The sequence below is a fragment of the Lissotriton helveticus genome, chromosome 2_1 (genome assembly GCF_964261635.1).
Source record: "Lissotriton helveticus chromosome 2_1, aLisHel1.1, whole genome shotgun sequence".
Lineage (NCBI taxonomy): Eukaryota > Metazoa > Chordata > Amphibia > Caudata > Salamandridae > Lissotriton > Lissotriton helveticus.
This window is the reverse complement of record NC_136059.1, coordinates 801,603,688-801,631,220: the sequence shown is the minus strand read 5'-3', so window position 1 is coordinate 801,631,220 and position 27,533 is coordinate 801,603,688. Positions and strand designations below refer to the sequence as shown.

Genomic DNA, 27,533 nt, shown 5'->3' with positions numbered 1-27,533 from the left:
GTTTTCTTAGATTCAAACGGAATTTTCGATTGTCTGGCGTCGTTGCGGCCCATGGCTTGTGGCGGTGTCCGAGTCACTGAAGCGGATATGGACGCCAGAACTCCAAGGGAGGTAAACTGAGAGTAGGGAGGAAGGAGGAGAAGGACTGGGCCAGGAGCTGAAGCCCGATCGTTGTGAACACCGATATCAGCTCGGAGTGGTGTATGGAGAGGGTGAGAACTATTCCCAGGAGCCAGAGAGGGTTCGCAGAAGGGGTCGTGCCCCTAGGCCCAGCTGCAGCAGTGCGATTGGTGAAATGGAGGCACTTCAGAGGCTGCGAGAGGGAAGGAGAACGCGGCCCAAGTACGTCGTCAATTGGCTCTGGCGATTCCCAGAAGGATCAGGGAGGTAATGAAGCTCTTTGTCTCCCGGGGTGGAGTCCCTGCTCCAAGACGGGCTCACCCAAAATGGCCGAGTGCACGGCCGCCCGGTTGATGAGATGGCGGGGAGGAGCCGTTCAGGCCAGCGAGGGAGGGAGGCGAGTCCGCCGCTCTAGTTCAGGTACGCCGGGGAGCAGGCGAAACAAAAGTGCCCCTTGCAGCGCAGATGAGGTGTCTGGGGGCAGTTGCAGTAACCAAGACAGTCACCGCTGTAGGTAGCAGGTTCTACAGGGTACCTGTCTCTGCCCGCCTCAGTCCAGGCGCGCGGCGGGCTGCGACGCGCAGGAAGGTCCGGGGCCCAGCAGAGGTCGGTTTCGCCAAAAGGGTAGTGGTCGGGCTCGTACCTGGAGCTAAGGTGGTTGGAAGGCGTCCGTGCGGCGGGCTCCCTCCGCCAGTAGCAGGGTGACGAGTCCGGCCTCTCACGGTGTGGGGGTGGGGCACGTCCATCCAGGCCGCAAAGCCCCGGGCTGTCGCAGCCGGAGTGCCCAGGAAGGGCGAGGAGGCGGCAAAGCGTGAGGTGCCGGTCCCGGGTTCTGGGCCGATTTTCTCCGGCTCTGGGAGTGCGACGTGGAAGCTGAGGATACCGGAGCAATCACCGCAGTTAGGAGGTCAAGATACCGGTGTACCAGAGAGGATGAGGCTGGTCAGGATGGCATGGAGGATGGCGGTTAGGCTCCACTGGGCGAGAGCCTCACAGCAGTGCGGCCATCTTGGTCCGGCGCCACCTAGCGCCCCGCCATTCTGCATTGATGTCTGTTATTTATATCTAGAGCTCAAAGGGGATGTGGTTGGGAGGGAGTACATTTTTTGATCTTTCAAATCTGCAAGAGCATCAGTGAGCTAACATAAAGGACACAGTGGTCGAAAGCATATAAATAATCAGTACACAGAGTGTGCCCATTTCAGTGTGTGTGCGCTTGTGTGTGCATGTTGTGTGTTGTAAACTCAGGGTTATTGTTTATTGTTTCAGGCTTCTAATTTTGGTAATTGGAACAAATTGGCAATGATTTGTGGAGCGGATTGAGGACTAAAATAATTGGTAATGGTCGGATTTTCGGAGGATTATTGGTGAACACCTATTGAGTACAAGTATATCCACCAGGCTCCGCAGTAATAGCACCAATATGTATCAGTTGAAACCATTTATGTTTATTAAGTTCAATTGTTTTTATTGTGTTAACATTAAAGGGCAGTCTTTAGAGAGACTATCTGGCATAACTCCTACCATTGTTTAGTGGACCAACAGCAACCCTACCTACTAAGTTATCTTAGATAAGACCCTCAAATCATATATAATTGAACCACATGCCATTTGCCATTATTTCACACAAAAAAGAATGGAAATTACCCCAAATCTAAAGTAAAGCCATATTTAAATTAGATCCCCTTTTGATTAATGTGATCACTTTAATATGTTTTATGCAATTTGTGAGCGATCCTCAATTTGTCTGTAAAACTGGCTTTAAATCGTATTCTGTTTTGTGTAAGACTGGGTGCAAATATTTTCAGTGATCTTTTGGAATGTCCACAGCCCACTGTTTGCAATTTGTCCCTCACATTCTCCAAACGCCCTCATTGATCATACTGTAGTGAAATATACAGAATGAAAATAAACTGTCTGTTTTCAAATATCACCAAAATTAAAGATTTTTAAAAAATAGATTCTGTAGATAGAAACCATTACTTCCTGCCAGAACCACCTCTTGTTATTATGTGGGGCCATGCAGCCCCAAGCGTATACTTCTGGCTATGGGCCTGGTAATGCCGGTGCGGGCTCTCCAGTGTTGGCGCGGCAGGGCTGTGTGCAGCGCTGGCACGGCCCCAGTTTTTACTCGCTGTAAATACCAGACAGGGCCGCCAGACCCTATGAGTAAGAGGCTACTGCAGGCATTGGCTGCAGAGGGTGGTGCAGCCTTGCAGCTGCGTGTTTGCAAAGTTGAGGCTGCTTCATTAGGCACGGTGTGCGCCAGATTCACGGTCGGTGGCACAGCAGCCACGTGTATGAGCGCCGTAAGCCTTTACAGATGATGCGGGCATGTCACGATTGACTACTGGGCAGGCACGCAACACCCATAGTGCTCAAAGGGCTTTAGCCCCTCTTCCCAACCATCCCCCCCACCCCGTCATGTGTCTCAGCCCAGGCAACTGCAGCTCGAGGTGAAGAGGGTTCAGCTTGGCAGTGTCTGGAGTCTTATCTCCGACACACCCAAGTTTTTCACAGCTCTTTAAAGATCATTTTCTTATTTAAGTACCTTTGTAAACTGGTTACTGCAGCTTAGTATTTTTTCCTGGTTCCAATACCCCCTTGGACCTCACGCTGCCTATTCCTTACATTTGTATTTTACATTTACTGCCGTAGTGTGAGAATGCATTTTATGAAAAGGAATATAAAGTAGGGTTGCCAAAAGAAAAATGCCAGCCATGTGTTCCTGCAAAGACCTCGTCTTGAAGCTAAATAGGGTTATAAATATAAAAGTGTGTATTTATTTGTAATGTGACTTTTCTGTCTTTGTTCCATTTAATTATCAGTCATGGATCATTCAGGCAGCCCTACAACACAATTAAAATTGCTTTCTATTTATATTTGCTGTTCAAAGTATACATAGAGAAATGCTGAAAATACGGCTTTAGGTGACTGCTTAGGTTTTTTACTGTATGGGACATCAACATAATGAGCTGGCAACCCTAATCATAAGACTGGAAGTTTGTTGCAGGATCAGCACATTATTTATTTCCTCCACCCTCTGTCCTTGATTAATGCCATAATAGCAATAGTTTAACTTATATCTGAAACCCTACACCGCTTACAATAACATGCTGAGTTACTTAAAGTGTCTGGGAATACACCCTACATTCAGAAAACTCACTAATTTTCGCCCTTTACTTTCACGCTCACCCTGCACTCACAGCAATCACAATGCACTCACACTGATCACCATGCACTCACATCCATGCAGATCACAGAACTGAGTGTGAGTAAACTATAAAAAACGAAATGTTTGCCAGAAAAGTGCTACAGAGAGATGAGGTGCATTGTTGGTGAGTGGTAGTGAGGGAATTCATGGAGAAGGACGAAATGGGGGAGTGGATGCCAAAACAGACTGTTGCACCGTGTGCGATCCGTGCTAAGGCCAGCCCTGGCTGGGAGTGTTAGTCCCCCACGAAGTTCGGGTCTAGTTGCGCCCCTGCTACTCGGGCACCTCTCATTCCATGCCGGCGCCACAGGTGTCTTGCATGTGAAGGTCCTCTCTCCTAACCGAAACTGACAGCGGCAGGAGAAGGTAACTTGTGGGTGTCTCAGCAGGTGGGGGGGCACGTACAGTCATGAGCCCTACCATATCTTGAGAGGAGGTCTAGGGCATATTTTCTTGTCAGTGCTGACCCCTCCTTAATTTTTTACACTGACGCTGATACATTTAGCCACTCAACAGGCAAATGGCAGCGGGGCATCCAACTGCTGGAGGTGAACAGCCCCTCACCTCGGGACCACGGAGTATGGTGGGCAGCTGGAGGGAAATCGCCTATAGATGCCATCGGACCCAGTCTCTGGGTGGCCGCAGTCTTGCCCTGTTTTGACGCTGCCGGCAGTTGGTGCGGGGTCGCCTCGGGCTAGACTCCCCCTCTCCCCTCCCCCCCCCAGGGTTAACCAGCATAAACACAGGGTCAGCCCCCCTCGTCGCCATTGTCGAGAAGTGTGCTCCAGGCCCACATAGCTGCAAATAAAGCACATGGAAATACAGTGGAATGGTTTGGATACCTGGCCTAGGGCACGTGCACCTGGCCCCGTTTATTAGCAGCGTCACTTGGCCTGTGACTCCTGTGATGGGTGGGCGTACAGTGTACAGCATCACACTCCTGAACACTAGAACTTGTCCAGGAGGACACTACAGAGACCACTGTGGCAAGACAGCAATCGAGAGAGGGAGAGAGAGTGATAGGGAAGGAGAGAGGAGCAAAGCGGGAGCCTGGGTGCTGGAGGTGGGTCCGAAAGACCGGGGACCAGTCCGGGGACTGTTTGCAAATAAGTCTAGGGACTAGGCGTGTACACCTGTACCATTGATTGCGTTAGCTAATGACCGCGATCAGTAATAGTGCAAACAATTCTCAACATTACCAACATTTCTCAAATTGCAGTGCCATGGTATTGAGCTTTGTGTTGTAGGTTTGTGCCAATGTTTGCAGTCCCCATAAACAGTGTCTACACCAAGGCCCTGGTTTGTATACCATATTGTTTTACTTGTTGTGCATTGTTTATTGTGTACACTATCTTTCATTTGAACTTCATTTTTTTCTGTAGATACATATATTCTTCTGTTATAAGTGTTGGCTACTCACAGATGTGGTTGGACAGTCACATACTTTTTGCAACTGTTATCATGAATTGGTCTATATTTAAACTTGCCCTACACCACCTCCCTGGATCTAGCCCTTGACTGCTCATCCACATCTACCCAGAGAGCCAAGAACACTGAGTAATGCCAGCTTTCCATCCCTGACCAAGTGCATAATGACCTGATTAGTGGGAATTCCAACATTTGAACTCTTATGTGTGCTTAGTGCCCCTACAGATGTGCGCACCGAAAAAATGCTTGACAATAGTTCACATACGATATGTACGTCAGATGTTTTTGTATTCAGGTGATGATAGTTTGCGTCATCAAAAAACAACATTTCAACCCTGTTTTTTCCAGATACACACGCAATCTTGTGGATGAAGGCAATGGAAAATTCAATTTGATGATCTTGTGCTGGGGTGAAGGGCATGGCAGGTAATTTTTCCAATTGTACCCTTGTTGTTGTGATTTGTTTGCATCTAATGAAAAAATGAAATCATTTCTAAAGTAGAAAATGTCACAGTAGGAAAATCTTCATGTCTAATCACATCAAAACCTATAAAAGCTCACTGACCTGCTTTCTGCATCCAACTGAGGAACTGCTTTTTTTAGCCATCTTCCAACCCGCATTCCCTGAGGCGGAGGTCGGCTGGTGGGAGCGTGACTGTAATCGGCAGTCTTTCACCTCGCTCTCAGCGCGACCCGCCCAGGTAGTAGTGCGTTGCTTGTGCCCTGGAAAAGCCTACCGGGGGACTGCGAGGCCCAGAAACCACCGCTCCTTGCAGCCGGCGCCTCTTCCCCCGGCGGCCACGCCCACTGACCTGAGCGCTGTTTATAAACCTTTCGCGCCACCCGCTGCGCGGGTGCCGCTCACTGACCTGCTTTCTGCATCCAACTGAGGAACTGCTTTTTTTAGCCATCTTCCAACCCGCATTCCCTGAGGCGGAGGTCGGCTGGTGGGAGCGTGACTGTAATCGGCAGTCTTTCACCTCGCTCTCAGCGCGACCCGCCCAGGTAGTAGTGCGTTGCTTGTGCCCTGGAAAAGCCTACCGGGGGACTGCGAGGCCCAGAAACCACCGCTCCTTGCAGCCGGCGCCTCTTCCCCCGGCGGCCACGCCCACTGACCTGAGCGCTGTTTATAAACCTTTCGCGCCACCCGCTGCGCGGGTGCCGCTCACTGACCTGCTTTCTGCATCCAACTGAGGAACTGCTTTTTTTAGCCATCTTCCAACCCGCATTCCCTGAGGCGGAGGTCGGCTGGTGGGAGCGTGACTGTAATCGGCAGTCTTTCACCTCGCTCTCAGCGCGACCCGCCCAGGTAGTAGTGCGTTGCTTGTGCCCTGGAAAAGCCTACCGGGGGACTGCGAGGCCCAGAAACCACCGCTCCTTGCAGCCGGCGCCTCTTCCCCCGGCGGCCACGCCCCCCCCTCTTTCCTATATTTTTACGCAGTCTCTAATGCGCCGCGGGTCGCGCCGCGGGTCGCAGCCCGGGGCGAAGACCCGGGCAAAGACCGGGCCGTTTTAGGCCGTCAGAGGCTGGTAGAGACTGGACTGGGCCACCTCCCTGATATTTATATTTTAAATTGACCCCTTCCCATTGTACTATTTTACGTATCCCCCGTGTCCTATAACTTACTAGCAATAGCAATGGTTGTCACGAGAGGGAATAAAACCAAAGTCCCCACTGCAGCGGGCAAATTGCTCGGCCCCATGGACGATTTTCTAGCGAAGGCTAACACACTTATCGATGAAAGTATATCGATAATTGAAGAAAGGGTTTCCCTAGATCTGGCATTCGCAAAAAGATCCTCACTAGGCGCTTTGGCGGAAGCCAGATCTCCAATCTTAGTACCCTCAAACGCTGAGTTGGGGCCGATTAGGGAGAGACGCAGCCTACCAAACACCGTAGATCTGTCAGTCTCTCGAATAGCGGATTCTCAACTTAGCTATGACCTAGAGAAAACCCCAGAATTGTTTCCAACAACATCTGCGCAAATCTCCTCACTAGAAAAAAGAATAGAAAGGGGCAGGAGGGAGGGAGCAATTAGTAAAAGTAGGGCACCTGGAAACCCAAATCCAATAGTAAACCCGAGATTGTCTCCAATCATTCCAATAATCCATAACGATAGGGTACCACAAACTGAGATCGTCGCATTAGTCCATCAGGTAGAGAAAGAACCATCTTGTCCGATAATCCTGGACCCTCAACCCATTAAACAAATCGACGTGGATTTGAATTTGGTTGAGACCCAGGAATTAACTCTTCCTAGCATAGCTAACGTAATTAAATACGCCTTACTACCTTTAGAACATCGGTTAGCAGCCATAGAACTGCAAATTTCCAAGCTATTAAAAACTCAACAGCAGCCCCCTTCGTTATGTCCTCAAAAACTGGCCGGTAACAATAGTGATAAACCAACTAACACTAGTGTACCTAATGTCAATCCAGTTATGCTCAATACACAACAAAAGACCTTCCGACTAACAACTCCAAACCAGCCCATAAATAAAAATAAAAACACCACTAATTTGACCAAAATTATAAAACCAGCATTAGTTCAAAGTCCCACTAGCAGTCTACAACAAACAAATATTTCGACTGCCCCAGTCGTGCCCGCGACCACCGATTTGACTCAGAAGGCACCTACTAGTATAGCCAATAAAACCCCAGCGACAACTTCTAACAAAACACCTTCGGTAACCTTACCCCCTCCACCTGCACCGCCAAAAACACCGGGGGATAGGTCCAAAAGGAATACTGCGAGGAATCCCGGTCCACCAAGACTCCCAGCAGAGTTCCCTCCCGAGGCCTCACCCTACGTGGTGGTGATGGCTGGAGTTCCTGAATTAACAGATCTCGCATCGGAACCGGCCTGGTCCCTAAAAAATAAGGCTCAGCATTGGCTCCAGACCAACCGCCCAATTCCATCCTTTTGGCGCGGACGAATTAGATCTGTAGCCAGGGTACCGTGGGTAGGTAATACTAGAAAAACAATTCCCGGGGATTGCATAACAATCACTTTCGAGGATCCTCGAATTGCGGACTATGTTTGTGCCTGGGAAGACATTACCTCAAATGGAGGAATTAAGATCAAATCACTCTCCTTTTTTTATCCTTTCAGGCAAGTGGACGGATATATACAGGAGCAGGAACCTCCTTGGTCCGTACCCTTCCCTAGGCAGGACGATCAATTAAACATCCGATATCGCGGTCCTCCCAATCCTTATGAGCCAGATTATTCCTGGCACACGGTGAGACATCGCAATCAGGGAGGAAGGTGGGAAGATAGAAGACCCTATACTCAATGGCCCCCACATAGAGAACAGTCACGATGGGACCCATGGAACAACATCCCGCTAAATAATAGGTATAGTGGCCTAGAATTGGTCGATTGACCACTATCAGAAATCTCTTCTACTAATACCCAACTATCTTCCTCGCCACAGCCTGTTACCATTTTACAAGCTATTGGTGATAAAGACTCCATTACCCTAGAAGCAGATTCTGGTGATGATTCCCTACATATTAGGGTATCCTCCTGGAACATTGCGGGCCTACGAAATAAAATCAATGATGGCTCAGCACAGGAATTTCTATCTTCAATTCAAATAATCTGTCTCCAGGAAACATGGTCTGTAGAAGAATTACATCTACAAGGCTACAAAACCTTTAACGTCCCAGCACTAACTAGTACTATGGGTAGACCAAAAGGTGGTCTTGTCACCTATATTTCTAACTCCCTACCTTTTAAAAAGGTGGCCACACCCTCCCAGGACCCCAATCATCAAATTTTAACATTAACCCTCCCCAATAAGGACACAATTATTCTGGTTAATACATATAACAATTTGTCAGATGAAAATTTTATAACTCTTATCACCACCTTAACTGACAAATTGAAACAAATCCTTTACCGGAGCCCCACAAATAGGACAACCAATATAATTTGGGGAGGCGATTTTAATTTCCACCCCTGTACAGCTCCTAATCTGGAGTGTTGTGGGATAGTGGACGAATTTAATGTTCCACTATCTCACCTTGCGCACTCCAAACCAGGAAACATAATTAATACCGCCTTATCAGATTTGGATCTTCAGATTGCCAACCATCCTAACGCAGACTCGAACGAATTTCTGCCGACGTATGTGGGTAGAGGTCACATGACCACAGTAGATTTTATATTTCTTTCCCAAAATCTGATGATGAAGCTGAAGGAATTTGAGGTTATAGCTACCCCCCTCAGCGATCACGCAGCTATAGTAATAACATTATCCGTGCCGGCTAATGCCTCCCATAAATCGGAAATGGCGATCACCCTTAAGCAGAATAGGATTCAGGTTGGTAACTATAATGGACTGACTATTAAATGGGCCAAAATCAACCCAGCAGATACACTGAAAAAATTAATTACTCGGTCCTATCCTAATATAGTGAAATGCCTGGATCTTACAACCAGTCACAAGGAAGTCCTTAGAAATTTTAACCTAATATTAGAGGTCATAAAGGACTTACTCACCTTTCAACCTAAGTCAAATTGTGATAATAAACCAAAGTGGTTTAATCATAACTGCACAGTGGCCCTATCCAAGCTAAAATCCGCGCTTAAAAATAACCCCCGAGATGTGGCCTTGATCCAGCTCCTGAGGCGCCAATATATAGGGGAAAGAAAGATGAGAATGGCCCAACTTAAACAAAAATTATGGGACGATCTCCATCAAGGTGCAGTCACAAAAAACAGCGACCTGTTCTGGCGTACAGTCAGATCCCCGTTCCTGACAGAGAAGGATACCCCGAAGATAGAGGTCGCCATCGATGAAAACACATGGGTCTCTCACTTTGGTGGAATCTTTAAAAATACCCTCCCATCAGAATCCCTATCCCCTAATGTGAACTATCCTATTTTGGTTCCCTTTGACATCCCAGACCTCATAGATGCTTTGCAGAGCAGTAAGGCAGGTAAGGCACCAGGTCCCGATGGGGTCCCTGTGGACCTTTTCAAAAGCAACCAAGATCTATGGGCTCCCATTTTAACCAGAGTTTGTATAGCAGCAGCGAGTGAGGGAATTCTAACTTCCTGGACAAAATCTATAATGGTCCCCATTTTCAAAAAGGGGGATCGGCAAGATGTAAAATGCTACCGGCCCATTTCACTGCTGGACTCGCTCGGTAAGGTAGTGGGGAGAGTGATACTCGAGCGTCTCCAGCAGTGGACTGAGGACAGGGGTATTATCTCGGATATTCAATTTGGCTTCCGAGAAGGTTTCGGGACTCTGGAACAGGTCCTCAACCTCACCTTAATAATGGGGAAATACACACAGGCCACTCCCACCAAAATATACATGGCCTTTGTAGACCTTTCCGCAGCTTTCGACTGTGTTTCACACACAAAGCTGTGGAAGGTCCTAGCCCAATTAGGGGTAGATCCCCCCCTGTTAGATTTCCTCAGAGAACTCTATACCGGGGCCACGGCCAGAGTACGTTTTGGCGTTAATGGTGAGCTGACGTCCCCGTTTAGTGTGGAGCGTGGGGTCAGGCAGGGGTGCGTCCTGGCCCCCTTCCTCTTCTCTCTCTACACCAATGGATTGGAGGGGGAGATGTTGAGGGGGGCCCAGGACCTCCCACGCATAAATCACCGCCTGGTCCCCGCTCTGCTCTATGCGGACGACGCGGTTATTTTAGCTCGAACCCCCGGCGAACTCCAGAAAGCAGTGAGCAGATACACGTCCTTTATGGGCAACTTAGATTTAAAGGTTAACGTGAAAAAAACGTTCATCATGACAGCTGGCAGAGGTCGTAAACGAACATACCCTATTCTGCTGAATAACCAAAAGCTAGAACCAACCCCCCATTATCCCTACTTGGGGGTCATGATAGATGACCAGCTTAGTTGGAAGCAAGCAACTAACACTAGGGCACTCTTATTTAGGAGATCAATTGCCGCATTAACATCTTTCTCCCAGAGGTTAGGAAAAAGACCAATAGGAGAACTCCTTAAGATATACAAGGCTAAATGCCAGGCAATTGCAACATATGGTGCAGGAGTCTGGGGGTACACAGACACCAGTACTATTCAGAAGGTGGAAAATACATTCCTAAGATTTTTGTTAGCTACCCCCAAAGGCACCTCAATCTACGCAATGCACCAAGAACTAGCCACTCCCTATCTGGAAGATCTAATCAAAATAGAACCCTTGATGCTGTGGCGCCGCATCTGGTTGTCAAATAAAAATGCTTTGTCACAAGCTATCATCGCAGACGCAATGAGTCTGGATAACTCTTTGAAAATAAAGTGGCTCTTATATGTCAGGAATTTTTTCAAGGATTTAGGCCTTGAGAACTATTATCTTGACCCGGCTTCCATCATGGACATCTCAAAAAAAGATTTGAAACAGAAAGCACTAAGTCATCTTGAATTGCTAAGACTTGTTTCCAATTCCTCGAAAAAGGCAGTGATCCACGCAAACATGATTCAAGTGTCTTTTGTCATTCATCCGTATCTTGAACTACAACTAACAACTTACGAGAGAATGTTAATTACGAGATTTAGGCTGAACATGTTTTTCAGAATGGTCACCTTTCCGACACAAAATTGTTGGGACGCTAGTTTACCGCCTTGTTCTTGTGACGGAATTTCAGTGCAGTCGAACTTGCATGTGATCCTGCTTTGTAAATACCATCAAGCCCACAGAAAGATCTGGCTTTTACCAATACTTAAATCTTGGGGAATGAGACAGTGTCGACCTGCTCTTTTAAGACTACAAATGTTAGAAACAGTGAACGTCTGTTATTTTGTTAGCAGCTTCCTAAAGTGTATCGTGAAACACAGGAAAAACCTCTAGGAAAAAGTCGTATCTATTTGCAATCGGCACCTTGCACACATTGAATAACTTTTTTCTTGCTTTTTCGCTTTTTATATGAAATCAATTTTTAACTGAATTATTTGTAATTTGTGTATTTTTATGAATGCATGTTATTCTGTGTTCTTTTATGGTTTTTCCATTGTGACTAAACCGAATAAAGATTTATAATATAATATATAAAAGCGTTTGTAAGGAAGAACTGCTACAAAGGAGGACGGCGTTGGAAGAGGTGGAAAGTTTTTAGCCGCCTTGTATATATTTTCATGTTTTGCCTTTTTCAGTAGAGGCAGGTTGGAAAAACAGTAGTGGACAGTGGCATGTGCCACACAGTCTTTGATGTGAGGATATTGCGATATACCAATAAAGAGCTATGAACAACTCATATATGGTCTGGAGACATCCAATAGTTGATAAGACCGGCACAGTGCAAGAATGATAGAGCGTAAAATCTATACAAACCTCATATTCTCATATAGAAAAAGACACAGAAAAAGGGGTCCTGAAGAAGGTGGTTGTGAATTACTGTGGCTACTGAAACATGTGTTAACCATGTGTTGTATGCACCTGGCAAAGACACATTGATGGAAGACTGAGGAAGGGTCCCCTCTTGGTGTCATCATGAGGATTTCCTATGGGGCAGGGAGTAGTGTCTGGAGCATGGGTTTTGAATGAATTCGTACGAATGTGATTGGTTGAGGTTTGTGGTACTGTTTTAACTTATTCTCTTTTGAACACTGATTAAATTAAAATGATGAAACATTTTATCTTTTAATTATATTGAATGCACGTACCAATGAAGTCAATTTATGCTATTGTTATGCATTTTCTATAAACAAATAAAAATATAACAAGCATTGAAAATGCAATAGGTCTCGCAATAGAAGAGTTTAACTTTTTTCGTTTTGCAAATGGATGAGTGGCGTTGCGTGGATGAGTGGCGTTGCGTGGATGAGTGGCGTTGCGTGGATGAGTGGCGTTGCGTGGATGAGTGGCGTGTGAGAGTGGCGTTGCGTGTGTGCCCCCTGTTCCTGCCTGTGTGAGATGCGCGCCCTGTTGTTCCTGTCTGTGAGATGCTCCCTCTGTTGCTCCTGTCTGTGTGAGAAGCATCCTCTGTTCCTGTCTGTGTGAGATGTGGCCCCTGTTCCTGTCTGTGTGAGATGCGCGCTCTGTTGTACCTGTATGTAAGAAGCGCCCACTGTTGGTCCTGTCAAGTGTGGGAATGAGTGAGAGAAAAGAGAGCAAGAGGAAAAAGAATAAAGGTGATAGAGAGTGAATGAAGGGGAGTCAAAGAGAGAGAGAAATAAGGGGAGATAGAGTAAATGAAGGGAAGGGAAGGGAAGGGAAGGGAAGGAGAGAGAGAGAGAGAGAGAGAGAGAGAGTAAATGAAGGGAAGGGAAGGGAAGGAGAGAGAGAGAGAGAGAGAGAGAGAGAGAGAAACAAAAAACACAAGTGATAAAAAAAAGTAAGCCATGCACGAGTGATTAACGAATGCTGATATTTTTAAGCCCACAGCACATGTTACTTTGCCTAATGGGAGAATATAAGAAATTGACAGAGTGCGCAAACCACAGAGTTAATGGCCAATAAAAATAAATCCAAGAGCGAGCCGTGCACGAGTGAATAAGTACTGCTGATATTTTTAAGCACACATCTAATGGTACTTTGCCCAGTGGTAGAATAAAAAACAAATTGACAGAGTGTGCAAACCACAGTGTCAATGGGCAATAAGAAAGCAGGAGCAAAACTCCGAACTGTACTCTATTACCTGTCAGCCTCCTAAACACGATGTTTTGTGCGCAAATGATTCTGGAGGGATGTATGGTAATTAGCATTTCCTGTTCACGGCTGGGGCAAAAATTCCTTTAGATGATCGATTCTTGCTCTACACATTTTCTTCTCATTTAATACCTTAAAAAAAAAGAGAGAGAAGTCCACTGTGTCGTAGCCCATCACCCCCGAAAAAATGAACAGCAAACAATAACTACCAGATGGGAGAATTAATATATTCGTCCAGGCCACAAGCAGCAAGGAATCCAGGCGCCTGAGCTGAGTGTGCACCACCCACCAGAAGGATTTCACAAGTGCTGCAAAACCAGTAGGCATAGAAACAAATGGAGAGGGAGGGGGTGGGCTGCCTACTGATGCGTGTGGCAAGAGATGGAGAGTGAGAGCAATTAGGGGGGAGGAGAAGTGAGGCCAGAGCGAGGCTGATGCCTTTGATGATGGAATGCGAGCTCCCAGAAGCTGTGCCAATGGAATTAACGTCTAGACTAATGGTACATTAGTACAACTGTAACAAGCGCTATTTAAAATGGAATTCTGTTTAATAAGGCAGAGTTATGTACGTAGCACATACATAATGTTTAGCAACTATTCTGTCTGCATCAAGAACGGATGGTGGGGCAGACGTAACGTAGAGTTACTTGTGCATGTGCTTAAACTGGTGGTTTCTTTTATCCTCTCCTGATTTGTCAAAAGTAACATGAAGCAGCTGACAACTCCCTGCGGCGCTGTCAGAGGAAATGCAGTCGCATCACATACCGGCGAACAGTCTGTGTACTTAGCAGGCAGTGTTGTGGGAGGAGTTGCAGAGGTGGGTGATGGTGCGGCGCTAGGCTAACTGTAGTGGCTAGAAGAACAAGCTGCGAACAAAGCATCCGAAAGCAGCCTAAAGGGGAGAAAGGAGGGGTGAGTGTAAGCCGAGGTCACACGGCGGGCAGGGGAGGGGGCGGAGCGGGGAGAGCGGGGAGAGCGAGAGCGGCATGTGGGTGTGAAGAAGCCGGGCCTTTGAAGTGAAGCTAAGCTTCACTTCAAAGGTGTCGGAGGAATGCGGGCGGCTGTGCACGCGCTTTTAAGCTCAATGCACATGCGCATTGAGCTTAAAAGTCACGGGCACTGCAAGGAATCGCCACGATTCCTTGCTTGTTAGTTAAAGCGTGGTTAGGCCGCAATAGGCTCGCAAGCTCGATGCGCATGCGCATCGACAGGCGAGACCTAAAAAGTTCCCTAGGAATTCTTTTTTTTCTTATGAAGACCACGGGCCTAAGATACACTGCCTATCAAGCTAATGGTAAATGTTCATATAGACAAGTTCTGTCCATCCGAGCCATGGACCCCCAAACTAAATTACTGATCACAGCCTAATATAGGAGATCGATTTCCCTTTGACCTTTCACATGCTTCCTACTGTTCCACCTGGGGATATCGAGATAGAGTACCACCAACAGATACCTGGTCTGTAATGATAATACTGCATGTGCAAGCAGTGGCTGCTCGTAGACGGAGTGCTGTGGGGCGGTAGGCAGGGAAGGGGCAGGGTGGGGGGTGGACTTGGACATAAGACGGACAGTAGTAAAGTAAGTAACTAAATAAATACAACTATTTACCTTGCGCCCGCTGCATCGCCGAATTGGCACATTTCTAGTCTGCTAAAGTCCCATATGCTTTTGGTTTCTGAGTACCATTTACCCTTTATGAATTTGCTTTGACCGAAGTTGAAATTTATCTTAGGACATTGCACGGTACACTTTTTCCCTGTTAAGAGCCATCCCGAATAGGTTCTACATTTACCCCAGTCCACTGAGCTAAGAATATTATACTGCTTCTCGTCCCTTATTCCTCTTTCTGCACCTGCTGCCATATGATGCTCTCTGCCATTTCTAATGCAGAACCTTTTGGACAGGAGCACCTACACAGTCTAGTACTGTCGCTTTCAGAACTCTGCCGTACTTGAGGTGGCAGCGACTCTGGCTGCCAGCCGTTCCCAAGCAAAGGACTCAGCATTGTTGAAACTGTTGAAACAGCAGGCCCCATGATTCAGAAGCAAGAGATGCCTGCTTCCATTGAAGCTCAACTCCAGGGTGTATATTTGCTTGGTGCTTGCTACCAGACTTTGTCATATTATAGATCTGCAGGTAACCCGTTGTAAGAAATGGGATTCCTGATTGGCTGGGGTATGCACCTAGGCCAGGCAGGAACCACCGCTTTAATCGGGGTAAGCTAGATACACACTAAAAGAGAACCTATGTTCACCCTCTGGCAGCTTGGCACAACAACAGTCCGGCTTATCTAAAGAGGCAATGTGTAAAGTATTTGTACAACACACAAAGTAATACAATGATTACACCACAAAAAAGACTCCATTCATAGATTATTATACTCTGAACAAAACAAGACCAAAACAAAAAAGATCCAATGTATTCCATTAAATAAAGCGTTAGAAGCAAGTAGCTCTAAAGGTTAGTTGTGGTAGCACTGGACCAGGGCGAAGTCAAAGTTCGGGCCAACCGTGATGGAGCACCGGCCGTCTACAGGACGCACGCTGGCCTCGGTGAACAAAGTACCTTTCCTGGTTGCAAACAACGAGATGCACCAATCTTCTCCAAGCAGTGAAGCCTGTTCCGGAGACGGTTGCCGGAGTTGAGAGGCATTGAGTGATGTGCTGGAAACTGCCGCGCAATCTATGAGATGAGTCGATCTTGCGTAGTGCAGTGGCAGCGATACACTGTCCGATGCATTGATCTCTGGAGGCAAATCGCTGGTTCCGTTGCAATACACCAATTTTTACTCCCGCAACCGTGTTGATGCGCCAGTTCTGCTGCACGCACACAGAAGATGCGTTGATATCCATGTTGCAAGTAGTCAAAGCACGCTTTATTCGATTTACAAAGAAACCATAAAAAGCACATACGATACATATACATTAAAATCACATTTCATAATTAAATAATACAACGGGATGACCTAAAATTTTACTAAGCTACATCATGTCTAATACTAATAAAAGATACCTTATTTACAATAAAATGTTCAGTGGAGCTCGTTTTTTTCTAAAATGAAAGGCTTCTGCTAGGAAACTGGCCACACTAAAAGTAATGTAGATATTGCCCAACATCTGGAGGTAAATTAAGGCAGGTCTAACTTGAGTAAAACCAGCCTCCCTCAGCACAGGTAATAGATGTTTTTTCCTGGCAGCAGTATAAAACTCACAAAACATCGTAAAATGCATGGTATCCTGCTCAGAAAATTTATCACAGTCACAAGGGGGTGCATCTTTCGGGTGATTCCATGAAGGGTAGTAACCGAGAGAGAATTGGATTAAATTAAACCTGAATCTTGTTAATAAAAATCTGTGAAGGGGTTTTGTAACAAAATTCAAATATGGTTCCAGGGTTGGGGTAGTAATTAACATAGCATGGGCTCTTATGAATGGTTTCATCATTTGCCTCCCCTCTCTACTAAGGCGGACCCTATCTGTAAAATGGACTTTAATCCACCTTACGTCCTCTCTCTTAATATTGCGAGGGAATAAGAAAAGTTCCTCTCTACCCAAAGCTGAAAAAGTGTTTTTTAAAAACTTCAACCAGGGTATTTTCATAGCATGGTCCAAGGACATGACGTCCTCCAGAATAAGATGGTTTAAAGTTAATTTTGGATTCAGCCATGTCCTTGCCCATAATAAAAGAGGTGCCAAATTCAGCTTGTCTGTGATGTAACCCAAACCTACTTCCTCATGGATAGAAAATGTGGGGGACGATTTTGGCACTGAGAGCAATGTTCTAATTAGCCTGTTTTCTACCCTTTGGATTTTTTCTTGATTAACATAACCCCACAGGGCAGCTCCATAGGAGGCAATAGGGATGCACTTGGTGTTATAAACCTTCAAAAGGTTGCAAGTATCTGGGCCACTTCCAGGGAGACAGGTACAAGAGCAGGGGTAGAGAATTTGATATCCCTGAGTCTTAAGCAACAGGAGGCAAGCCAACAAGCCCTTGGAGATCATTTGGAGTGAAAGCAGAGTCCAGCTCTCCTTCAGCAGAGTCAGAGAGCAGGCAGCAGGGCTACAAACTGAAAACCAGGCCTTCCAGATCAGCAGTGTAGCTGAGTCCTTGAAGCACCACAGCAGTTCTTCTGGCACAACGTCCACTAGTGTCTGTTCTGATGGGGTTAGAGACCCATTACTTTTACCCAAAAGTGCTTTTGATGTGAGGGGTGACTTCAAAGTAGCTCTCTGAAGTACTCAAGAATCCCTTTCAACCCAGACCAGCCTGCCAGGCTGTCTGTGGGGAGGAATCAGTCCTTTGTGTGGGGACAGGACACTGCCTTTTCAAGTGTCAGACCCTCCCTTCCATCCTGCCCAGGCAAGGCCATCAGAATGCAGATGTATGTAGATGGGTACTCAGACACACCTATATGTTATAGGAACTTAGTATTACTCACGACTTATACCAAAGGAATATCTTGGTGCGGCACTGAACAGGCATGAATTTTAAAAAGATGCTAAAAACGTGGTTGTTCTAGACGGTCTTTCCTATGAGATTGGGGCAAGTGCAGATATGGAACGGAAATTTGTTCCAATGGCATGGAGCTAAAATTGAGAAAGCTCTACCGCCAAATCTGGCAGTACGAATACGTGTGATCTGCAGACAGGCTTTATTAGAACATCTTAACTGTCTGGAAGGCAGATAGTAATTCAGTTTTGAACAAAGGAACACGGGCTGAGACTGAAACAGGGCCCTGTGAGTCAAGCCAAAGAGTTTGAAGATTCCCTGTTTTTTAATGGGCAGTTAATGTAATTATTTTAGTATGGTGACTTAGCAGGTAAGTTACAGATCAACCGGGCTGCAGTATTATGAACGACCTGTAGTTTAGCCAGTAATGTGTCATTCTCTGAAATCAACAATGCATTCCCATAGCCCAAGCCAAAAGTTATAAGCCTATCTTTCCTCCGTTGTGGCTATCTAGAGGGAATGCACAGAGTGTGGCTGTCACCCAGCCTAGGCTTATATTGGAGACAGGCAGCGTCCACTTTCTAAAAATGGCATTCCTAAAACAGTAATGTTAAGTCCAACTTCACCCGTAAGGAGGCCTTGTCATTACCATTCCAAATATGCGAAACATGAAAAAGCCACTATTCTCTGATTAGGAATCACAGCTTAAAAGTGTATTAACAAATTCCCAATGCTAACCTATGAGAGGAGTAGGCCTCAGTAGTGAAAAACGAAATAGGATGTTTGTCACTACCAGGACATGCAGAACATACCAGAACATGTCCTACCTTTCATCTACACAACACCCTGACCTTAGGGCTAACAAGGGCCTACTGTAGGGGTGACTTATGTGTAATAAAAGGGGAGTTTCAAACTTGGAAAGTAGTTTTAAATGCCAAGACGAAGGGGCAGTAAACTGCACACATGGGCCCTGCAGTGGCAGGCCTGGGATATGTATGAAAGGCTACTTTTGTGTGTGGCACAATCAGTGCAGCATGCCCACTAGTACCATTTAATTTACAGGCCCTGGGTATATGGTATACCACTTTACAAGTAAATCAGATATGCCAAACAGGCGTAAACTAATGACACCATGTTTAGAGAAGAGAGCACATGCACTTTAGCACTAGTTTGCAGTGGTAAAGTGTGCAGAGTTCTAACGCCAACTATGTCAGAAAAAGAGGAGGAAGGCAAAGGGTTTGGGTGACCCTTCAGAGAGGGCCATTTTCCAACCCCGGTGTTACTATTACTCAATTCAGTGGTTATCAATTTACTAACCTTGGAATAAGTGTGGTCTGAGACAGCCCTATCTATGTTTAAACCTGTAGACGTCAGGCTTTGTACATAATAATGAGTGCTTAACTTGCATATTTCTCTTGAATCTGGAAGCTGCCAGTCAGAACAAACACACTGTACTGTCACAATAACATTTCCCATTGCACAATATTCGTATAAAAACAATGAAACCTTCACTGCTTACCCAGAGAGTCTCCACTTTGCCTAGCCAGTGATTGAGCAGGAGAACCATTAATTGTTCATAGGACTAGAAACCTTTATATTCTGATAGACCCATATATTAGAAATGCCACCTATTGTAAAACCTGCTTCTCAGTAATTTAGTCTCCTCAGAGATACCACCGTAGGTGTGTCAAGGGTCTGGCAAAGCCCTTCGGATCTGGCAAGGACTGGTGGCAGGGTAGACAAAGTGAAGTAAATATTGATCACTGAAATCACAGAACTGATTCAATGGAGAAGCTCTGCAGAGGGTAACAGAGGCAATCTATGCTAAGAAAAAACATGCACTCAAGAGGCAATTCAAAATAACTAACACCCAGGATGTACAATTTATACTTACAACAACATTAATAATAAAGGGATGTGGGGTAAAGCACCAAGGAGCTCCACACAGTAAGACAGAAGCTTCGTACATTCCTCATGTATAATTGCTGCACAGGTACTGACTGCTAATATCCACACGAAGAATACACACACAAAGGCAGGGTCTGTGGGTATGGTGCCTTTTGATGGTATAAAAAGTAACATAAACAAATCCTCACTGTGGACACAAAATATCCCCTAGGTTGTCATATGTGCCCATGAATCCTGGCAATCACACAGGAGCACACACAATGGCAAGAGCAAGCATGTATCTGCAACGTGAATCAAATCCAGAAAGGTTTCCAGGATGTTGTAAATTAGTATTGATATATGCCGTAAAATCAAGAGTTCTGGAAAAAGTTGTCTTTCGAATTAATAGCATACTGGCTATTACAAAATCTGACACAGGTCTTTAATAAAACCATGTTCAGAATGTGTTCCAAGAGGCTAGAAGTCCCTGAACGGATGTAGCAAAAGGTCAGGAAGCCTAGTCTAACACTGGAATGTCCACCAGGCATATCTTCTAGTGACGTGCGAATCATGGCAGTGCATACCTGTCCATGCATGACATTGTAAAGTTGTTAATCATGCATTCACTGAATCGATATCCATTTGTGTTGATGTTTCTTTTTCTTTCTAAGCCATAGTTGTGCGCGTTCAGCAGTACTGATGCCCTCTCTTTGCACCCCTGCAGCAGTATCCATGACCACACAGACTCGCACTGCTTCATGAAGATGCTGGAGGGAAACCTGAAGGAAACTCTTTTCGAGTGGCCAGATGAGAAAACGAAGGGCGAAATGTCGAAGAAATCTGAACGCATTTTGAAGAACAATCAGTGCGCTTACATCAGTGGTGAGTTTGGACGTTTTGTTAAAAAAAAGAACTGGGCAACTCCTGGATGGAAGCAGAATTATGTTAACGCCTCACAAAGGTTTTTATCTCTTAATTTGTCAGCTACACATTTTGTGTATTCATTCTATGCACAAGCTGTATTACGTAGGTCGGATGACCTACGTAAATGCCCCAGCCACATCCGCTTCAGAAAACTCCTGAAGACGGAAGTATTCAAAGTTTAAGCTGTAGTAATTTGTGCCTGTTTGACTCTCGCTCTTCGGCAGCGCGGAGATGCAGCTTCGGGGGTGATTCCTGCGCTTTATAAATCTGCTACATACAGACATACATCCCACTTTCAAGGGATGCCTAAACGACGTGATCCTTACAACGACCGCATCTTTACCACACATGCGCTTACAACTAATTTCGCTGTAAACGCAAGATGGTGAAGGTATATGTGTGGTAAAGATCCCACACCAGACCCCCCAGCCCGAGCACTAAAATGCATCCCTCCTTCATTGTAGTCTCCCTGTCCCAGCCCTATTAACTACCCTGAGCCCTAAAACCCACCCCTAGCCAGAAAAACTACCCCTCTCCAGCACTCCCGCCTTGAGCCCTAAAAACTATCCCCCCCTCCCCTGAACACCGGCCTCTCCTATGCCCTTGGCCTTAAAATCTGGCCCATTACCCTAAAAACTACCTCGGTCGATAGGGCCTAAAACCAATCCCCATCCCTAAAACCTCCTCCTGCCCCAGCCCAGTTTACCACCCCTCCTCCTGGTCCTTCTTCCTTACGCATTCCATCCGGATCCTCTCCCCGCACAACCGCTCAGACACCTAGAACACCGACTGCCTGATTAAGGCATATGCGTGGTTAAGGCAAGCATTGTTCCACTCGCGGGGAAACGGTACGCGTGCTCAAACCCACGTTGTAAAGGCCATTTCCCAATTTGGAGTACACTGTAAGCAAGTTTACGAATATGTATGTTCATTAAAGTGGGGTCTTTTGTTATCTGTGCTGTTAGCATCTCAACCTGAGTCCCTATTGCCTTTTCCTACCTGCAAGTAGGACAAAACCACATCTCCCGTAGCATTCTGTACCAGGATACTTATAAATTGAAGGGGAGGATAAGTATACACAGAGCAGATGTAAGGCCACAGAAAACTAATCCCGAGACGAGTATTTATAATATGCATTTTAGGCATAGACGAGAAAACAGAGGGTACCCACTTCATATGCTTCTGCATCATGCACAATGACACTGCATCCCCTTCAAATGACATTTAGATTACTGGCATTAAGGAAGAAGTAGACAAAGGTAGGGTCAGGCAGCCCCAATAGCATCCAACATTGTTGCCATCATAGGTGGATGCTTGGCTTCAGCATTATCTCTATTAAATGGGAGTAGCAGCTACCTAGTGGGTGATTTTAACATGGTGTTATACAGTGGGTTGAGGTTTCTTTATACACGGTGGCTGGCTTTCTTTGCTAGAAAGGAGGGAATAGTTTCCACACTCTCTGCCTCTCATGGTGCCCACCAGAGTCATAAACCTTGCTGCTGGCAGCACCACGCTGAGAATTGGCCGGTCCAGTGTTTTGTGCGCGGAAAAAAGGTCTAATTGGCGACACTAGAGAAGAAGACAAGGATGATGATACACTCTGAGACAGAAGAGATGGCAGAAAAGGCACAAGATTTGAATAACTGGAAAGTAAATCTGGTGAAGTGCAGACCTCATGAGGAATCTTTGATTTTCAAACGCGATTTTTATTTAGTTCCTTCCACGAATAAAATGTACACGATTCTCCTTTCTTTGACAGAGCAGGGATGACAAGTCACATCACCTTCAAAGAAAAAATCTGGATATCTTCTCTCCAGAAGCAGCCATTCCTTTAGGGTCGGACTGCCCTAATGGGCAATCAGGCATTGCCTTATGGGCTGGTCTGACAAGGCAGTAGTGTGTAAGACGGTTTTTGACTGTGGGACTGTTTTTTTTAAGTTGATTTCCCTGTTATTAAAAAATAATTCCCTGCACCAGTTCAAATTCACTCAGTCTTCCAAACTTTACAAAACAAGCATACAACGTGTTTTTACAAGTTCAGAACTGCCCCAATTTGCAAGCATGGGCCACTTTTCATAGGTATCAAATTCACTAATGGAAGGGTTGGACATTTATTTTTGTGCCACGGCCTACTTTCTGTCCCAGTTTAACACTATCCAAATTATGTGGGGATGTATAGCCTCCATACAAATGGAACTCAAAATCTGCTTCAATACATGTTTTTTTCCTTTTCTGACTAATCACAAACCGTGCCTTGGCTTTGAAACGTCTGTGGGCTTCATTAGAACCTCATCAGTTGGATGCCAGACGGGGGCGGTGGGAGGTTGGAGGAATTTAGCGCATGCAGTGTGCCTTTACCCCAAATCCCCTCCTCCGTAGCCTTCAGACTGAAGGCAGAGGGCTGAAACTGTTGGGTCCTTGAAAGCCTCTTTTCATTGAGTTTTCAGAGGGTTTGTAATTCACATCTAGACTGTATCTTGCTGTGGATTGCATGGTGGGCCATTAGCCACCGCTTGGTTTCTTGCACTTCTCATTCAGCCAGCCGTCACATTCCCACTAACCTCTGCTCTCGTCCTTTCTCCAGACTCCATTGGTCTTCATCGCGTGGAGAATTCCAGTCACACAGAGCCTGCCGTCAGCCTCCATTTGTACAGTCCACCCTTTGACAGCTGCCAAACCTTTGATCAAAGAACGGGCCACAAAAGTAAAGTCAAGATGACGTTTTGGAGCACTTATGGAACCAGGACGCCTTTTGTAAGTTGACGGGAATGGGGTTTTTAACAAATACTTGTCATGTTAGAATGGAAGGAATCATCAGGGTCTAGGTCGGTACTGACCAGTCTTAAGAATAATGGCACGGTGGGGTGCACCCAGAAGCCATTGAGAAAACTCAAGTTTACATTGTATTGTATTTGCATTTATATAGTGCTTACTACCCCTGCCGAGGAGTCAAATCGCTTTTTCTGCAAATAGCATGCTACCCCGGAACCAATAAAGGATTAGTGGTGAATTAGCATAGTGAAATATGAAATTAATTTGAGTGGTCTGTTATTTGGATTGAGAAGGATAGTGGAGGGATAGAAGAGGGAAAAGGTTTGCATTCATTTAGCCCTTGCTACCCCTGATGAGATGTTGAAGCACTTTTAGGCGAGTAGCACGCTACTCCGGAACTAAAAGATTAGTAGTGAAGTATTCTGGGGAAATATGAAATTAATTTAAGCGTTGGACATGTTAGTGTTCTTTGGATTGAAAAGGATAGTGGAGGGATGGAAGAGGGAAGGGTTTGCATTTATCTAGTGCTTGCTACGCCTGAACACAAAACAGGATTAGTGGTGGATTAGTATAAGCGTTGGGTTTCAGGAGTGACACAACATTTCCTGCTTGTTCCAGGTTCACCTGCTCTGACTCTGTATGTCTGTACTGTTCTAATAAATCAGGTTCAGAATTAATGCAGCCGTTAAGTGCAGTCTGCCTGAAAATTTTGGTCAGGTTGGATTGGAAAACCAAATACTTTGGTAAATCTGAGTATAATCGGTTAGACTGACATTGGAAGTAAAGTACTCGTACATCAATCTCTATATTTAAACATAATTTCCTACTACCAAGGGAACTCAAAGTCTGCCTATATATAACACACGTAGGGACCCGAGGACAGAATCTGTGTCACTGCTTTGAGATGGTAAATACCCTTCTCTCTGTGCCCCTGTCTACTCATGCTGCGTCTGTGACATCCGAAATATTCCCCAACGAATATGCCACATAATACACTACACCAACAGAATCCCACTCACCAAACTCTTTGGAGTTTATATGACAAATATTGATGTCCATTAACACGTTTTGTCCATGTTTCTGTAAAGGTACATGTTTTGCGTAACTTACCGGGTGTATTATCTCCTACATTCCCTGAATTGTTGAGGTTTTGACGCAGATTTTTTTTCTGTTCTCAAACTTCTGTATCAGTGCTCTTTCAATGTGTACACAGTGCCCTTTCCAATCTAAGATGGTGCCAGATTAGTTGAATTCAGATTAGCAGCATCAGGGTGGAACCTGTAACTTGCGTCATATGTTTGCACAGTTACAAACACACCATGCTGGTCAATGTCCTTTCCGCTGAGGAGCGAGTGAAACAACAGGGCATGACCGGCCAAGCTGTGTCCTTGATCCACACATGACTAAGAAATATGGCATGGGCCCTAGGCAGTGTCCCCATCGCTTCACAGAAAGATTGCGAAAGTGCTGTGGCACGCGGAAGAGACAACTGTGTGGACAAAGGTGACCGCATTGGAAGGCGTAAGGTTAGATAGGATAGTATCAGCAGATGTACACACTTGAGTTAAAAACAGGATTGTATAATCTCAAATAGATTTGTTGATTTTATCTAAAAGGGAATACTAAAGCACACCGTGATAATCAAGGCGGTAAAGTGGATGGACTGAGTAGTAACAGTTTCACAATGCTTGTTTTAGTTATGGTGACAATGAAAGATCACCCACTAAACACACAAAACGATCAACTATTTCTAATTTAGACCCAATAATATACAATGTGTTTAGGTTCTTTGATCCGTGAGTCGCCTTAGTTTTGGAATAGTTTAGAGTAAGCTTTTTTGCCATTGGCTAACTTACCATACTTGTAATTGCTTGCAGAAATTCTTTAGGATTTGAGCTAAAAATTCAACATCTCCAGTAGCTTATCGCAATCAAAGCAAATGTAATACTTCCAAATTGGATATGTGGGGCAGCGGCCTGGGGGATCGAGATCTCCGAGACCATACTAAATGGAAAATGGCAGTTTGCGGCTTCTTGGTGGGGTCTGAGCCCCTATTCTAGCCTTGATATTCTGGCTGGAATTAGGAATGGTAGCCCTGTAAGAGAAGACAGTACTGATCCTACTACAGACGTGTTGGTCTATTTGTACCACTGGTACCAGTTCGTTCCTACAAGGTATGAAACAAGAGGTTGCCAATACTTATTTTAGGTACTATTTTAACTCTAGAATCTGGGTTCTTATACAAAAATTAACAATCTGTTAAAAATGTTTCAACAGCAAGGTAAAAAACAGAGCTTTGATGATGATTTAGATGAGCTCAAAATGAAACCGCAGCCATTGGAAGTAGCCAGGATTCATTGCTGTCGCTGTGATGAATTGCCTTGACTTATGCTGCATTTCTTTAGGTTTCGTTTTGGATGTTTGCCTGTATTATCAAAGAGGGTGGCTTCAAGTTTTCAATGATTTCATAATATTCAAGAAGAACTTGAGCACGCTGGGCCTGATTGACAAACTGCATTTTGTTGTACGTTTTTTAGTCCCACAAAACGTACAACAAAAATGATGTTCACAAACTGCACTACTGCAAAAAAATAAAATAAAGCAAAAGCCGGGGTGAGATATGCCATGTGGAGATTAAACTATTGCTTGTTCTTGAAACAAGCATACCAACAGACACCTTAATAATGGTGTTATCTGTGTTAATTGTGATTTTGTTTTTTTTGTCATAGGCCTCAACAGTTGCAACTCAGGAGAATAACTAACTTCTGAAGATTAGAAAGCTGCAGCTCCCTGCACTACTGGGGCTGGCCATGCCGTGGAGACTATGTTACAGTTGTTACCAAGCTGCTGAACAGCACCACTTGTATGTCGGGTATCGCGACAGTAGGACAGTTTGATAATGGCTCCAATTGGTCTACTCTTAATCCTGTTTGGAGTAACAACATAAGCCACTGGGTCCACCAGCAGGTGTAAGGCATTAGATCCTGTCTCTTTGATCTACTTTAAAGACACTATTAATGAAATACTTTCATTGTATTGGTACTGTAAAGGGGAATTCGTCTAATAACAAGTTTCTGCTTTTATTTGCCATTTGTAATGTTTGCATGATCATTATGTACTGTCTATGCCGTAATTAGCCATCATGGACAGGGTATTTTTAAAATGTAGTTCACTAACCTTACCAGCCTTGGAAAACTCTGTCTTGATACAACGTTGCAACCATGTATTAAATGTACTTTGCAGGCTTTAGCAATTTCCTCAAAAAGATTGATTGTAACCTGCATTTTATTTTTCCGAAGGAATAGAATTTTTAAATTCGCATTGTATTTAAATGCAATAAATTCCCTTTTGTGTACAATGGTCTTTGAACGTTGTTTTATTTTTCAGAAAAAGCTGTGTGCTTCATGGCATTAATGCAACGACCTCTTGCAATTCAAAGTTAGCTAGCTAGGGACATGAGAATAATGGGCGGACCTGGAGCTAGGCTAGGCCACCTCGCCTGGCATAGTCGGATGAATCTGTGCAGTGACAAACCTACATATGGCAATATGTATGTAGGAGCAAGGAACATGAGATGAAGTATGATGCTGAGAGGAGATTGGGTGGTGGCAAGGTTGGTGGTGGGTCTTCTGGTCATTTGGGGGGAAAGCATTTGGTGATGGTAGCATGCTGGTGAGTGGTTTTCTATTAACTGGGCGGCCTGTAATCCTCCTATTTTTGTGGACTAGTGCTTCCCTCCGCTTGATGTGTACGTTATTGCCTCCCATTGTTGCCATGTCCTTGTCTATTCACTGCCTTCCCAAGCCTGCCCCATCCTTTCATTTGACTCATTTGTTTTCTTCTTTCCTTCTGTCATCCCCGCATCCATGCTCGTACCTCAGATTTAAGCCTTGGCCTCCGCTGTCCAGCCATCTCGCCAAATACATACCACATCAGGTACGCCTAGTTTGAGCATTGGTGAACTGAAGCTGGACGCGTTTGCCATCCCTAGTAGGTGCCCACAGATGTGGTCTGACCCTTTCCCTTCCTGGCCACGCCTATTTTTATATGCAATCTACCATCCATGAATGCTGTGTACGGTCTTCAAGTGGATCACCCAGACCACC

The 27,533-nt window shown here is 45.3% G+C and overlaps 1 protein-coding gene across 1 annotated transcript in view; it reads left to right on the top strand.

Annotated features, from left to right (window-relative positions):
• Window positions 1–26,785, top strand: part of CDO1 (cysteine dioxygenase type 1) — a 105,889-nt gene extending 79,104 nt beyond the window's left edge. The window contains exons 2-5 of the mRNA XM_078675539.1: window positions 5,111–5,188; window positions 20,456–20,613; window positions 23,240–23,409; window positions 26,157–26,785. Of these exons, the coding sequence (XP_078531665.1) occupies window positions 5,111–5,188; window positions 20,456–20,613; window positions 23,240–23,409; window positions 26,157–26,189 (439 nt within the window). The 3' untranslated portion in view covers window positions 26,190–26,785. The remainder of the gene's footprint in view (window positions 1–5,110; window positions 5,189–20,455; window positions 20,614–23,239; window positions 23,410–26,156) is intronic.
• Window positions 26,786–27,533: the final 748 nt, after the last annotated feature.